At 33.9% G+C, this 16,103-nt stretch overlaps 2 protein-coding genes across 4 annotated transcripts; one reads left to right on the top strand and one right to left on the bottom strand.

The window, feature by feature from the left end:
* The first annotated feature begins 293 nt into the window (after positions 1-293).
* On the top strand, positions 294-2,221 carry LOC125495985 (uncharacterized). Its single transcript, XM_048641157.2, has 3 exons — positions 294-482; positions 597-671; positions 1,905-2,221. The coding sequence occupies exons 1-3, from the start codon at positions 369-371 to the stop codon at positions 1,947-1,949; spliced, it is 234 nt and encodes a 77-aa protein (XP_048497114.1). The 5' UTR covers positions 294-368; the 3' UTR covers positions 1,950-2,221.
* An 803-nt stretch (positions 2,222-3,024) lies between these two features.
* Positions 3,025-8,361, bottom strand: LOC104888858 (uncharacterized). 3 transcript variants are annotated; one of them, XM_010673967.4, is made up of 10 exons: positions 8,081-8,356; positions 7,829-7,966; positions 5,694-5,827; positions 5,407-5,603; positions 4,972-5,292; positions 4,792-4,850; positions 4,633-4,669; positions 4,466-4,537; positions 4,201-4,351; positions 3,025-4,052 (listed from the first exon to the last, which is right to left on the bottom strand). In XM_010673967.4, the coding sequence occupies exons 2-10, from the start codon at positions 7,941-7,943 to the stop codon at positions 3,411-3,413; spliced, it is 1,728 nt and encodes a 575-aa protein (XP_010672269.1). In that variant the 5' UTR covers positions 7,944-7,966; positions 8,081-8,356; the 3' UTR covers positions 3,025-3,410. The 3 variants fall into 3 exon arrangements, with proteins under 3 accessions (XP_010672269.1, XP_010672268.1, XP_010672267.1); XM_010673966.4 differs by having other exon boundaries at positions 3,025-3,824; positions 3,909-4,052; positions 5,407-5,827; positions 8,081-8,353; XM_010673965.4 differs by having other exon boundaries at positions 5,407-5,827; positions 8,081-8,361.
* Positions 8,362-16,103: the final 7,742 nt, after the last annotated feature.

Consider the following 16,103-nt stretch of genomic DNA (forward strand, 5'->3'; position numbering starts at 1 on the left):
ATCTTAAAATGTTACAACATACAAAATTACAAGTATTAAATTGAGTTACAACACTAACGAATTTATAAAATGATAACTCATAAAACGTTAAAGTTTAAGTAATTTTTTTTCAATATGTAAATGGGTCTGCGGGTCAGATCTGGAACCGACATTTGTGGACCCGGACCATGCTTTCCAAAAGTCAGACCCGATCTGAATCTATTGAGTCTAAAATTTCTGTACCCAAATCCTTATAAATAAGTTGGGTTCTAGCGGGTTTGAGTCGAGTCCAAGACCCAACGCCATATATGATCTTTACATGTTAAAAAGTTGGCCAAAATCGCATTCTTGTATCTCTCTCCCTTTTCTTCCCCAAATTTGATCCTAAGATGATTCGAACCCGGATGGTATGGTTCACCTCCGGATTCCTTGTCAATGGAGGTGCCATTGCTTACTTCCTTCATCGAGACCTCTCCAAAGATCGTTACCTCCTTGTCCATCAAGTATTCATTTTTTCTCTCCAATTTAATCTTTCTTTTCTTAAATTTTACTTGCGCGTTTTTTTCTTCAATCTTTCGTTGTAATTTTTTTTAATCTTTTGTTCGATTTATCATCAGTTGAAGGACAATTTCGGCGCACTGGAAGCTAGGGTTACCAATCTTGAATCTGTTTCTCATAATTCAATTGTTCAGGTGCTGTTATTTGAATTATTTTTTAGTGTTAGTTTTCATTTTTGTGGAATTTTCTAGAATTTGCAAGTGGAAGTTATAATTTTGGTATCTGCATTGACTATAACTTTAGATTACTGCGAAAATGAAATGAAATCAAGGTTTTTGCGATATTTTAGGTATGTATAAATAAATATCTAGATATGATGGAGAGAGAAAGTTGTATGATATCAATGGGAGTAGGAATTGACATTTAGCATGTATGGAAACTATGCTTGCTAGTATTATAGTTTGCTGTTGGTGGTCATCACATTTGGCGGTTAAAATTCGCGTTTGGTATGCAATATTAAGATGTGATAGACATGATGGTTGTGGATTGCATGAATGTAGTGTATTATAGAATGTTGGTAGGGGTTATTAGGGATGAGAGAATAAAAACATTTACCTTTGACATGAGAGTCTTTTCTAAAATTAAGTTAATGTGGAATAGTTTTAATGAAAAGCTATTCTGCGAAGCTTCATTGATTCAAGTGATGCAAAGATGACAAGAAAATTACATTGTTGTGCTGATTGGTGATTTGGCATTTGGCCCTTGATGGTTTCCTTGGGTTTTAGTAGAATGGAAAACGGAGACAATCTGATTTTCTAGAGGTAGAGCTTCAGTTTGCTGTTAGTAAGTTGGGAAAAGGCCGTGGCCTTGGCTGTATAGTCTTTATAATGTGTCTTCCAGCATTGATGATCGTGGACAGAACAGTCAGTTTTAAGTATTAAGCAGCCCCTAAATCTTGGATGGGGTTGTTATGCATGTCTTGATGCTTCTTTAGATTTAACAAAGCAGGTTTTACATGTGAGCTTGATGATAAGGGGGCGTATAGTATATGACCATATTACTTGTTTGTGGGGAGTGGTGGGAGGTTGTCTCGAATCTCGGTTTTTTGGGAATACGCTTTTGAGACAAAGGGAGGAAGTGGTTCTTTTTCTAGTATTTGAAGTTTCACTTTACTGTGTTGGCTTATGAAAGAAGTGGTAGATATTTTAGTTAGTGGATTTCACGGAGATACTTTCTTGTTTAACGTAGTTTGCTTTTATACTGCTTCTGTATTTGGATTCATACTCTTCTCTGAGTCTGTACTTTGAAGAGGGCTTGCATTATGTTCCTTTCTTTTTTATTTGCGTGCACGTGCGCGCGTGTGTCCTTCACGATAATCCCACCTCAAAAGAAGGTAGAGATTAATTGGATGACGTTCTCATCCTCAGATGCACGTCTTTTGCAGGATGAAGGCAGTTCGAGCTGAAATGTAAGGAGGTTTTACAGCGTTTATACATTATTGTACCGGAGTTAACAGAAAATAATGCTGTTCATTGTAATCCCTCAGATTGAATATTGCTATTGAGAAAGTTTTCATATGATTGATCTACAAGGCACAATCTGTTAGTTTATATCAGTGTCTACTCTTACTCTTTTTTTGTTCTTGTATACCTTCAAGTATGATAAGTGACTCCCATGATTGAGTTGAGGAATAGCACTGTTTTCTTATTCTGTCCTTGAATATAATCTTCTTATTTCTTATTCTCGTTTAATTTGTACTTTCCTTTTTACTTTATTGCATATCTTTGTTTTTGATCTGGAATTAGATAGTATGTTCATATTGTTGACTTATCCATATTCTATTTGCATTGTGTAAGAAGGTCTCACATTCTTTTTATTTGCCTGATCTTTTTGAAGTATTGCTCCCTCCTTTTTTAGGTATTTTACTTTGACTTTGTGCACTATTTACATACCCCACTTTGATCATATTTTTCTAATAGTAAAAATAACAAATATAATTATGTTCAATGTTATAAAATTGTTTCAATATATATTTTTTAAATATCAACTTTTTGTTCTTTATATATATAGATTATGTGAAAATGTTGATGGTCAAAGTTGTGCGACGACAAACGTGTCAAGTGAACTACTTGGCAAGAATTAACAGAGGGTGTATTAGCATTTAAAGTGCTATTCTCTTTTTGAGGTCATGAGGTCAAATTTTGAGCAATATATTAAGATATTGAACAAGAGTGGAGATGCCGAACATGTTGTAAACTTTGGACAATCGTTGTACGTCTCTTTGTCAGTTTGTGTCTTTGATGACCACTGACCAGCGGTTTATGCAGCCACTGCCCACTCATACCTATTACCTCATTCTGTATTTCTGTAAGATGATTTATTTTCGATGCTCATACATAGTTTCCTCCAGAGCAATTATATGGGGTAAAAGCTCATATAACCAGATTATTCGTGATGTGGCTTCTATCCATTTTGCATGCAAACCCTTTTTTTAATTGTCTCTGACTGACTAGTTCAACTAAACATCATGTTCTCTCAAAACTTGAGTAGCTTCTTGAAAAGTTTTCGTATCATGTAAAATTGTAAATACAATTACATTGAAGAATTTTTTGTTCCTCTATGGGATTGTCCTTGGAATTCCTGTACATTATAATAGTATATCTGTCAGTAACTATTGCTAAGTATTCTTCCACTAGTACAAAAATGCCGTGTGTCAAACTATACTAGGGATTATTGTTTAGTCCTCTCCAAACACTATAATTACTTGGAGGGCTTGATGTTCTTGGATTATGTTTCCTACCCTATCTAAGGCGTATAGGATTTCTTGTATTTGCCCTGTATACTGTACTTGTACATGCATTTTAGTGCAGAGAGTCATAGACACAAATCTCTTGCTTATGCTAAGAAATCCTTGTTTTACGGTTAAAAGTCAATCAGGTTACTGAACTTAGCTCAAAAGCCGCTTTAGCTGCCTCAGGATCCAGATTATTTGCTTCCGCGGTATTTGGCTGTACAACATTATTTGCTGAATGATGTTTTTGTTCGTGATGACCAAAATTTGCCCATATTGGGACCAAGATCACCATCACTACTGAAAGCACTAACATTGAAATCCAAGTTGTCTGTGCACATTTCTTCAATGGCTTGCAGTGATTAACTAGGATCTTTGAGGATGCATCTTTTACAAGTTGGCAATCTACTAGATTTTTCATATCTGGGTATGCATTTAACAGGCTTTGTATTGAAGTCGTGTAAGCTTCTATGACATTGTACTCACTGGTGGTTATGATTCCTGCTGTCTGGCAACTTGTCCCACTGTTTTCTGAACAGGTAAACATCTTCAGCACCTGCAAAAATGAGGCTCTCTTTAGCCCGCCAGATCTTGTTAATATTGAATTTTTGTTGAGAGGTAATAATTGTCCTTGGCGTACCTGTGGGATATCCCCTATTGTAATTGTGTCAGCTGCACAATTTCCTGGTTGATACAAATACTCGGGTGGTCCAGAGAAAGGGTTGCATACGTACTCGAGACCTGGGAATGAATTACTCCTCAGGAGAGTGATATTTGTATTTACCTGAGTTGTTTTAGATGAATTTTTGTTCAGAGATAAGTTCAGCATTGCAGGCATTTGTTATTAAAGGGGTGGTGAGCAATCACTGATTATATAGTTTCATCTTGTTCATAACATTATCTCAACTCAGTATATCATTATGATGCGTTACCTGGTCAACGATCTCATAGATTCCTAGGCCAACATCAGATAATATAGTTCGTGCTGAAAGAAATTCATCACAAGGAAGGATCGAGCTCAAGCTGCTGTTGTCTGGATTGTGTCGGAAGTCTTGAAGAGCTGTGCATGTATCGGTGGAGAATCTGCATAGTTATACAATTATTGACACTGTGCTTAAGGTAAAAACCGTAAAATATATATGCTATCTTCATTGAGCTACAAATTTTGAGAATCAACACAAAAGAGTGGAAGCTTACTTTTCAAGGACGAAATATGATCCAAAAAACAGCCAGCAGATGGCAGTTAGAAGCCAGCCGAATATGATTAGCCTGTGTAAGATGAAAGAACAAGTAAGCACTTGCTGCTATATTGCAAAGATGTTATTTCGACACCTGGGGTTATTTTGGAGTTTCAGTGTACTCACATGTGGAGTGCTCGCCGCAATCTCAGTATACCAAAAACTGCAAGGGAAAGACTTTTTAGTATTTACAGTCAGATGATGAAAAGAATAAGGTTGGCATATTGGTAAAGTGTGATTATATGTTGCCCCTTTCTGCATATACATTTGCGACAAGCTGGTTACCTGTAAGTGCGATTATGACCGCCAGGTTCAAGGATATTGTGATGATGGTCAAAATGTTCCTGAAATCAAGTTTTAGTTTACAGGGATGAGAATTGCAAAAGAGAAGCCTAATTAGAGAAATTGCAATCTACAAATATGAGTGACTCAGTTAAGAGAAGGAAAAAGGAAGGAATATATTACAATATTGTCAGACCCCTCTCAACCAAGTGCCTGTTTTTCTGAGCTTGTCTTTCTATGCCAGTTGCTGCATAATCAAGCTTGTCAGATGTCGAAGCCATGAAGCTAGCTGCACCAGCAATATCAGCAGCATCAGCCCCATCCACGCCATTAACACTATCAGTTGCTTGTCGTTGTAAGTTTGCACTAATCTTCCTCATTGGTCCTGTGGCATTATATATGGTATTGGATGCTTGGTCTGCCGTCTTTATTACAACGCTCATAATGGTCTTTGCTCTAGAATGAAATCTCATGTTCGCTTCAAGAGCAACCCCAGATGCAATTCTGAAATTCCATTTTATATATAATCAACACACTTAGGAATTTACCTATTATACGCATTCAGAAATGTAGCATATTAATTGTATTTGACAATTTAGTTATGCTTTGAGGGCTTACATTGCCAGGATAGCAAAAATTGTGCTCAGGATTATAGGGAAAAGATAACATGGCTTGTGACATGGTGTTCTCCTTTTCAGCTGTTGGTTGTTGGTTCTACAGCAGGAAGCTGTTAGCAGATACATGGCATACACAATGCCGGCGATGAGCCATAACAGTGCAATTGCATAACCGTAAATTCCAGTAAATATGGTTGACTGCAAAACATGGTAAACATAGTTTCTATTATTATAGATCAACATGGGGTTTATTAGTGAGAGGGACGGCTGGAGCCTGGAGGGGCTTACACTCCAATAATGCATGTTTGTGATGTTATAGCTGCCTTTGTATTTGTTGAATTGGTCTAATGGATCTATCCGTACTATTTCATTTTGTTGGTATATGGTGCTGGAGACATCTTGTGTTTGTAACAAGCTTCTTCCTGTGAAAACCATTATGATCCATTAGTAATGTATGTTTATTAGAGAATGGGGATAAGGAAGTTATGAACAATGCTATTGTTGTCGACCAATGCGTATCTAGAATTCTAGACGTGTTGCTAAAATTTCGAAGTCTTTACGGTGCGTTTTTTTCATCTTATTTTTTTGCTCGACTTATGTAACTGAATTTTTCTGAACATGTTAGAAACTTATAGGTCTTCACATTGTAAATGGCTTTTACCATTTTATACTTATGTGTGAACCACTAGGGGCACTAGATCATTGAAATCCAATAGCCATTATAAATCCAAATGCAAGCCTAGCTAGCACTGTTGACGTATTCACATACGTGTATAGAGAATTACAGATTTGTGGATTACTCCTGACTTTAATGAATCAGACTATCTTAGTAGCTTATCATACTAAACTATTATGTTGTATCTATTATTTAGTTATATTGGGCTACTTAGGCTTGAGCACTAATTAATTAATTGTTGAGAGGAAGAAATATACTGTTTGGTGTGCTACTAAAATATTTGTGGAGAGGATTTTGGAAATTTGCTTTTGCAGTTTACGCCTCATTGTATGAATCTGGAGCAATTGACCCGTTAATGTGTGTGCATAAATCATATTTATATACATGACCTCCACTTTTAATTGATTACAACACTTTACCTTATGCACTTTTTGTATACTAACTTTGGTCAAATATTTTCGGCTAATACTTTTTTTTTTCTTCCACTTGTCTAGTTTTTCACCTTTACTAGCTTTGATTATTAAGACATTTAATAATCTTCTTCTTTTAGTTCTACCATTTTGACTTCTAACACTATTTATAAATTATATTTAGACCATTTTGTATTTATTTATACATAAGGAAAACATAGTTATATAGGATCTTATCTGATTTGTCTTGATATATATTTTTAAAATATTTACTTATACCTAACTAAGAATATAATTGCTCAGAATTTTAAATTGGCAAACGTGTAAAGAACAAATGGTAGAAGTAAAATAAAAATTTGGAGAAAGTGTCATTGTATTCTAAAACATCTAATATTTTGAAAATATACATCAAGAAAACTATAGCATTGTATATAATAAATTTTGTATATTTCAATAAAAAAACTACTTTTTGTGTATGCATATTAGTTAAGCATTATTGTCGATATAATATGTGAACGATGCAAAAAGTTGAAGTGAACCTGATTTTAAAATATTGAGGGAGTACAAAAAAAATAAAATATTGTTAAATTTATCTTAATATATATTTATTAAAAAACATTTGATAAATTATTAAAAAAATAGGTAAATATATAAATGGTCAAAGTTACACATTAATAAGCATGTAGATCTTGCAATCAATTAATAACGGAGGAAGTATATATGATTTGGTTAGTTACAAGTATGGGTCGTGGGGTCCTATTTCAAGAGATAGTGTAGCCCATCACAATACCCTAGGCACCCGAGTGTGAGGGAAGGGTAACTACATCCTACGCTTGTGTTCTGGTGAAATTTGATCCCATAATTATGAGTAAGTCTTACCAGAATATTTAACCTAAGCTTGGTAGGGAATAGATGCATATTTCAGCCTTATGATTACGTTAAAATGAGACCCTTATGACCAGTTTGGCATGTAGTTTCTGAATAGTTGCAATATTAACAAATTTGTATATGAATCTGTAATCCTAAATATATGGCTTTCTTTGTGAAATATCATATCATATATTACTACTTCAAAGAAAAAGAGATACTTCAAAATGACCAATGTTATTATGTAAATTATGCGACTTTTCTTACCAAATTACATATAAATTCAATAGTAAAACTGTTTAACAAACAAGGCATTAATGCATAGAATTTCCATCAACAGCTCAAAAAAAGATTGTAGAAGAGCTCTGGTTTCGTCAGTGATATGGTTGAAACATTCCATTGAAAGAAATCACCACCCTAATATCTAACATTATAACTAAGCATAAACTAAATAATTCTGCAAAATTTACCTGTTTCAATACTGTTAGAAAAGATTTCAGCTTCAGAAAGAACCAACTTCAAGCTGATGATGATTATCAATAAAGTTACACACATTCCTGATCTTGTAATCTGCTTTGTAACCATCTCTTCTTTTAGTTTATATCAACCTGCCATTTTAATGCCATGCACCCAAGTTCAGAAAAAAAAAAACAACCTTAATCCATAATATATAAGATTTATTGTACCATATATTATATACATAGATGAAAGTATGAACTCACCAACACTATATCCACTACACAAAGGAGAGAGAGAGAAGAAGAAGAGAAAGATATATGAACATACAGTAGAATACTTGAGAATTATAGATGAGACATCAAAAATATATAAAGTAAGGGACTTTAGTAAAGAGAAGCTTCAATGCAAGTACACGTCTTAAGAGAAAGGAATGTTGCTCTTTTCTAATGCTCATGGTTAAAGTTGGTTTCACTTGAAAAAGCTCTTGCTTAGCCTAGTTCATATACTAATTCCAAAATCAGAGGATTCCAAGATTAAAGGCTTTTGAATTTTTGATCCGAAAGTGAAGCACCCACCTATAGTTGAAACATTCATTATATTCTCGGGTGTACTTAAATTAAAGATGATATGAGTGGTGCGTGCACGTGTTCAGGTTAGTTAGGGGCGTGTGTAGTGCACGTATTGAAGAAATTGGGACATACTCCTAATAATGAAATGTGAGATAAGATAGTAGTAGACTCCATTTCAAGTAATGTTACAAAAATTTCCCTTGCAAACTCATGTTTTGTGTCTGAAATTAAGATATCTATTTATCTATTCTTAGGAACAAAAGAAGAGAGGAACAACAGAGAATGACTTATGTGCAAGTAAAGCACATTATTTTTGTTTCCATATGATTTGATTTCGCACTAACTGACCAAACAATTATTACAAAAAAGAAGAAAAGGTGCAAAAAGCAGTAAAGTACATGAAAAAAAGAATATAAAACCAAGAAAAAGCATGCAATTTCACCTTAAGAAAAAAGCTTCGATCAATTACTTAATAGCATTGATAATCTTAATCTCCTTTATATGCACAAAGTTCGAGACTTCACAAAAATCATAGGTTGCACACTCGAATTCACATACCAATATAGATGAATTTGCTTAAATTGATTAGTTTTTTGCTAAACTTGTTGCTTAAAAATTAGCAGAAAGTTACTATATGCATGCAAAGATGCAATAGCTGATGAGGTGATAAAGGTTAGGATACTCAACTGCAGCACTGTTTAGGATTAGCAATTAGGACACTATACGATTTATTAGTAGGTAATACTTATTTTACAATATTTTTTATATGGGGGTAATCCCTTGATACAAAAGACTTAAAGTAAAGGCCTCCGAGTCATACACTCATACTTTGATTTATCTGGTTATTGGTTAAGATAGCTTTAGCAAATTTGTCATGATATTACTGCTTTACTTTGTATTCAGTATTTTTTGGTAGGTTACTGAATCCACTTGTTATAGGGATAGTCAAAATAAGAAGACTAATACAATAACCTACAAGTTAATTTTTTTTTCATCGATTATTAAGGGGTTTAGGATTACATTACTTTGTGTTGTGTTACGATACTTTAAATACAATTCATAAGTTCTTGGGTGTAACTATTACACCATTATTTATGGTGTAAAAATTCATGGATCATCGAAATTTTTGTAAAAAAACTCAAAATGATATGAAATAAATGACAAAATGAGATGAGATTCATGTCATTATTTGTATAATCCATGTCATTCTTGTTGAAGTCTATGTCTTTATGATTTAACATATTACACAATAAGTTATGATTTAACATGTTACACCCAAGACATACTCAATACAATTATGTTAAATGAATAAATATTTTGAAAATTTTATTGGGGGTGGGGAGAATATTATCATTAAAAAACTTGAAATATAGTGATTTGTTTCATTGGATTTTTTTATTCTCGTTTTATATATCTTCACCAATAGTCCATTTTTAAAGAGACGGTCTCACATTATTGTTGACGTGAGACTAGTTGATGTCATGCTGACATCACACACGTGCATCAAACCAACAGCGAAATTAGTTAAGCGGTTGGACTATTAGTTATGCTAACCTTAAATTGCTTCTGGATGAATTAGTTAAGCGGTGAAATATATATAAGTTAAGCATTGAATTATATTAGCTAAGCATTGAAGTATATTAGTTATATCATAGAAACCAAATTATAACGCATTTTACTAATAACTAATAACTAAAAACCATAATTATTAACCTTACAAATATAACCATTAATTCAGAACCATAACTATAACTAATAATATGAACTATAACTAATAACGTGTAAACAATTACTAATAACTAAAAACAATGCCTATTAACCTTACAAATATAATCATTAATCCAGAATCATAAGTATATTATTACATGAAAGTTATAACTAATAACCCCTAAACAATAACTAATAACTAAAAACCACAACTATTAACCTTACAAATATAACTAATTACCCAGCTGCATAACTATTTACCTGAAACGATAACTAATCACCAGAAAAGCATAACTATTGACCTGAAAAAAAAATGTAACTTTCTACCTAAAAGTTGTAACTCATTATAAGAGATTCATTAGAGTTTAGACCCATTGATAGAGGGAAACAAAGAACTTTGAGAACTTCTCATTATCAAGATTGAAGAAGTCGTGAAAAAGGACTATAGTTGAAAGTTTCATATGTTCAAAAAAGAAAAGAAAGAGATGTAGGCTTCAGAAAGAAATGGAAGTTGGGTGGAGGAGAAATAAATGACAGTGCACAAGAGAGATAAAGGGGTTGAGGAGAGAGAAACACGAGTTGGTAGAAGAGAGGGACATAGGAAATAGAAATTAGAATTGGCACAGGAGAGAGAAAATATAAATTGAGGGGGAAATTAGATGGTTTTACTAGCATAACTAATAGGTCCGAGCGCTTAACTAATATAATTCAACGCTTAACTAATATACTTCAGTGCTTAACTAATCCAATCAGAAAAATTTTAAGGTTAACATAACTAATAGGTTCAAGCGCTTAACTAATACCACTGCTGTTATGATGCACGCGTGTGATGTTAGCATGACATCAGTTGCTCTCATGTTAACACTAATGTGAGACCGTTTATAAAAATTTGTGCTTAACCAATACTCTCTCTGTTTTTTATCTTTCTCACCTTCTTGTGCGCGTCTCCCAATGCATATCTTTTAACTTAGATATTTTTCATTATATATCATTAAAAATTATAACGATTGAATATTAATAAAGTACTAATTGAGATGAATCAAACAAGATCCCACATAACTATATTTTTTCTTATAAAATTGAAATTTTTTGAGAAGGTTTCGTCTAAATATGAACAGTGTCAAGATTTCATGTGAGAAGGATAAAGAACGGAGGGAGTATACTTGAAGAAACTGAGAGTACATCTATAATAAAATAATGAAAACTAATTAATGTATAGATAATCTAATTATTGTGGTGTAATTTTGAAATTAGTGTCTTTATGCATCTAGTTCAGCACGTAAATTTTCATACTAGCGAGGGTACTAAAGAGTAATAATGCTATTTGTTTTTCCGATTAATAAGGAGTTCTATTGACAAACATTCTACTCTTTCATCTTAACTTTTTTATTTACGTCTTGATTTTAACTCATATTCCGGTTTCTTTTATTGATAATTATGGACTTGTAAAGATTATTGAACTGCATAAGCTAATGGAAACATCTTTAAAGATAAGTCTGGTATGATGCTTCTTCCGTTTTTTAATAAGTAACATATATAGATAGAGGGGGGGGGGATATCGAGAAGTTTAGAGAGAGAAAGTTGGGCCACTTATTCCAATAAAATTTGAGTATTGTATATAGTGAGTAGTTGAAACAATTAAATGATGGTAAAGATCTAATAAGTGAGAAGTATCTTCTACTACTTCGAGTTATGTGTCACTTATTATGATATTTCTTTAAAAGGAAAATGTATCACTTCTTAAAAAACGGACGAAGTATATAGATTGTAAATCAATATTTAATGAATATATGATTAAACAAAGTGAGTAAAATTCTTTACAAATTAATAGAACTAAAAGAGTATACATATATTATAAATATTAGTTACTCATGTTGGAGGCTTATCGATTGATCTAGCTAGTATCAAGGGCTAATACAATAATACAGCCATGTTGCATTTGTTTTGGTACTTAGGTTGAGATTTTCAACAAATCATTTTTCATCTTCTTCTCTTTGTTTCTTGCTTATTAAGGAAGATCTTTGATATGTTATTTTTACGAGTCTAGTCTAATTGCTAGATGTTTATAAACATCTAGCAGGGGTAAAATTGTCAATATACATGAAAAAAAGTTATCAGTCAAACAAAAAAGTAATCTCGAAAATTGGGTACTGTCAGAAAATTTCGATGCTAATATATGATGTTCATGCTACTACAACTTGTGTTCGTGTAACTATAACTAGTGTTTATGCAACTAAAAATAGTGTTTATGTATAAACAGATAGTGTTCGTATTTTTTTAATTGGACACTGTCAGAAGATTCCGATGCTAATATACAGTGTTCATGCTACTAGAACTAGTGTTCGTGTAACTATAACTAGTGTTTATGCAACTCACACTAGTGTTTGTGTATAAACAGATAGTGTTCGTATTTTTTTTTTACATATCTAAATAAGAGATAGAGAAGAGTAAAATAAAAATATGATGAAATTATATCAAGATGGATGTCTATTTGTAGAGAATAAAAATATATGAATATTGGTATATTTTTTATTTTTTTCTAAAATATATTTTTGAGATATACAAGTTTAAAAAATTGGAAAAAGTAATTTGTTTGGATAAACAATATAGTGACATGTGTACCACTCACATGTTGCCACATTAATGTTAGATGTTTGGCAAACATCTAGCAATTAGATGTTTATCATTTCTCGTCAAAGATAACCACCTAGTAACTCAGTTACGACATATGCGGCTATCGCCTAAAGTCATAAGTGCGTTTGTTAAAGGGATTTGTTGTCTCCTCATTTCTTTTTAATTTTTATTGTGTCTCATTTAACACTTTACACAACATTTTTTAATCTAAGCAAGTAAGATTATATTAGAATCAGTCAACAGTTACAACCTAACCAATTCAAAACAAGGTGAGTCAACTAGGGGACCTTTTTCACCAAGAACAAGAAACACATATCACACAGGATGGTGAATTCTTTGGTTTTGAAATGATGCCAAACCATTGAACTGTTCTAACAAATAATTAGGTTCGTTATTGTGTTCTTTACTTTTCCTATGTGCAACAAACAAGTCCATTTCAACTATGTTACTCGACACGGATACGGGTGTCGTATCCAAGTAGGGATCGGAGGATCCGACACCCTACTCCAAAAATTTGGCCGACACTCCGACACGGTCAATAGAGTGTCTTGACCAATATTCTAGACACGTCAATGATTGAAAGTGTCGGAAAAAAATTTCCGACACTTTATTTTAATAAAAATAAAATCAATACTAATTTATTTAGAAAATTATAGAATCTATTATACTCTTTTGTTTTTATATTAAACAATATACACTTTTGCTTTAAAGTATGCAGTTTTGCTTTAAAGTATGCACTTTTGCTTTAAAGTAAAAGCCACCTCGGCCCAGATGAGGTGTCAATGTGCAATACAAAGTTTATCAAGATGTGGCACAGCGGCCCATAACAAAAATATCCCATGTCTCTTAATTATTCATCAGAAAGAAAAAAAGCACGTCTCTTCATCTTTGAAGCAAAAGCCTGTCAATTGAGCGCTTCTCTCTGTCGCCGGCAGCCGGCAGTGCTCTCTCTTCATCTCTTCTCATGCACACCATTGTGTGCGGCTTAACCTCTTGAGTAAAAGCCCTAACAAAGTATGAAAAAATTTCGTGTAATTCGACCTCAATTAGCAGATTAAGGGTTTACCCTGTAAACCCTAAATTTCAAATTTTGAAGATAATTCAACAAAACAGGTATATTTTCACCCTTTTCTCTGCGTTTTTCTTCTTACTTTTGTCAAATGGGTGTCCGGTATGCAACACTTTTCCGATACGGGTATCGACGCCCATTTCCAGGCGTGTCGCGCGTCGTGTCGAGTCGACACGTGACACGCGAGATTAAGTAGGGTGTCGGAGTAACGTAGCATTTCAAGACAGAGTTTAATAAAACCCTACTTATGACGATCTAGATATCTCTAAACAAAAGCTGAAGTCTGAAGTGAATAAAGAAAATGAAGATTGTAAATCTTATTAAGTCTTTGTGTAATATTGTGCGTGATAAGTGGGAGGGAAATACTAGACTATTCTTAATAGGGTACCAGTACTCCAGTAGTGTTACATCTTGTTTGGTAGAAGGAATTTGAAAGGAAAAGAAAGGAAGTGGAAGGATTTGTTACTTTCCAATGTTTGGTTCTTAAAAAAAAAAATAAGTGAAAGGAAATGGGAGGAATTGGAAGGAAAGGCTCTTTAATAAAATTTCACTTTTCTTTCCTTTCAAAAGTGGGGGAATTTGGGGGCAAAGAGGAATTTTATACCAAACATGAGAAGTTAAGGTTTTTTTCCTTTCTCTTTCATTCTTTTCTTTTCTCTTCATTTCTTTTCTCTTCTCTTCCTTTCTTTATTAAAAATGAACCAAACACACTGTTAAAGTGCTCCTAATGGTTGCCCTCTTTGTGGGTTATGAGGAGAGAGAGTATAAAAGTAATATTAGTTTATTAGCTAGGAGAGAGAAAAATTCGGCCAAAAATTTGGTTGTGCTCTTATAAATACAAGAAGTAGTTGTAAGTCTAAATAACACTACTAGGTAGAGATGGCAACGAGTCAGATCTGGACCTGATCCAGACCCGGACCTGATCCAGGCCCATTTTTAAACACGAGTTCCAAATCTCGCCCGGATCCAACGAGTCTGAAAAGTTGAATCAGATCCGACAGATCCTACGAATCTCGGTCCAAAATGAGTCCTCCACATTTTATATAATTCTACCTACTTCTTCACAATTCACCAACTTTACTTTCAAATCAACAAACTACCACAAATTCAAATCAACAAATTACCACTAGTTAATAGCATTATCAACAAATTCATAAAAATTATTAAAACAAAAATTCATTGTAAATTGAGAGAACTAAGATGTTGCGGAGGTCATGGGCTAGAATGAGATGAGATAGGGGGGAGGGGGAAGTGAAGAGACGCGAGAAAGAAGGGGTGGCTGGTCGTGCTTTGGCTGGCGGTGGGCTGGCGAGTCATTGTTGGCGGGAGAGAAGGGGAGTGACAGTAGGGCTGTGGTCATGTATGTTTTGCAGGTGGTTGGTGTGGCGGCTGGGCAAGTGGAGTGTGCTGACCAACGAGAGAGGGAAGATGAGGGCGTTGGAGTGCGTTGGTGCCCTCTAGTGGTGGGCAGATCGGAATCCTGGAGCTCTGACCACCTGGTAGATGGAGGAGTTGGAGAATGAGAGACATGGGGTTGATTGGATGTTGGGTTTAGGGTTTATCTGTATTCTTCATTATGGTTAAAAGATAAAATTAGCAAGAAGCACTCCATTTTTTTTAAATAAAAAGGGATCTATGGGTTCGGGTCTCGGGATTAGACCCGGATCCATATTCGTATTTTCACCATAGAATCCAGATCCATCCCTGATACATCGGGTCCAAAATTTTGGGATCCAGGTCGAGTACAAGATCCGTTGACAACCCTATTACCATGTCAAGGAAACAATTCGTTAAAATTGTTAAGTTACCTATTTCAGAATTTACCGTTTTAAATAATTTTCTAATTATTGAAGATGCTTACTTAAAAGTATTTTTGGTAAAATTATGTGCCAACTCAAGGGAATAATAATCATAATTTTTGGGTGATAGATTTCATAATAATATCTTGCTTCATTTATGGAAACTACTTGATTTGCAAGATACTTTTCCATATACTTAGTGTACAAGTTTATTTATCCAAGATTATTCGCCTAGTGGAGGAGGATTATGAGGCTATATCAACGGCTACAGTCGAATATGTGATCAGTTTGCAGGCTGGGGATACCCATAGGTTGTTGGGCCAAATATGTGGAGTCTCCAAGCGCAACGAGTACGTTGTTGTGTCCTCAAGTGGTAAGGGTGTTCATAAAAAATCGAAACTGAAAAATCGTACCAAAAAACCAACTAAATGAGTGGTAATCATACCGATAAAAAATATTTTAATGGTACGGTTACGGAAACGATAAAAGTAAAGGTTAAACGATACGA

The sequence above is a fragment of the Beta vulgaris genome, chromosome 3 (genome assembly GCF_026745355.1).
Source record: "Beta vulgaris subsp. vulgaris cultivar EL10 chromosome 3, EL10.2, whole genome shotgun sequence".
In the NCBI taxonomy this organism is placed as follows: Eukaryota; Viridiplantae; Streptophyta; class Magnoliopsida; order Caryophyllales; family Amaranthaceae; genus Beta; species Beta vulgaris.

What these genes read in the sequence shown, in the direction of transcription:
- LOC125495985 (XM_048641157.2), top strand. Translation starts at nt 369, where the DNA reads ATGATTCGAACCCGGATGGTATGGTTCACCTCCGGATTCCTTGTCAAT. An exon ending in GTTACCTCCTTGTCCATCAA is followed by an intron (nt 483 to 596) that starts GTATTCATTTTT and finishes ATTTATCATCAG; the next exon opens with TTGAAGGACAATTTCGGCGC. An exon ending in CTCATAATTCAATTGTTCAG is followed by an intron (nt 672 to 1,904) that starts GTGCTGTTATTT and finishes TCTCATCCTCAG; the next exon opens with ATGCACGTCTTTTGCAGGAT.
- LOC104888858 (XM_010673965.4), bottom strand. Translation starts at nt 7,943, where the DNA reads ATGGTTACAAAGCAGATTACAAGATCAGGAATGTGTGTAACTTTATTG. An exon ending in ATTTTTGCTATCCTGGCAAT is followed by an intron (nt 5,293 to 5,406) that starts GTAAGCCCTCAA and finishes ATGGAATTTCAG; the next exon opens with AATTGCATCTGGGGTTGCTC. An exon ending in TTGCGGCGAGCACTCCACAT is followed by an intron (nt 4,538 to 4,632) that starts GTGAGTACACTG and finishes CATCTTACACAG; the next exon opens with GCTAATCATATTCGGCTGGC.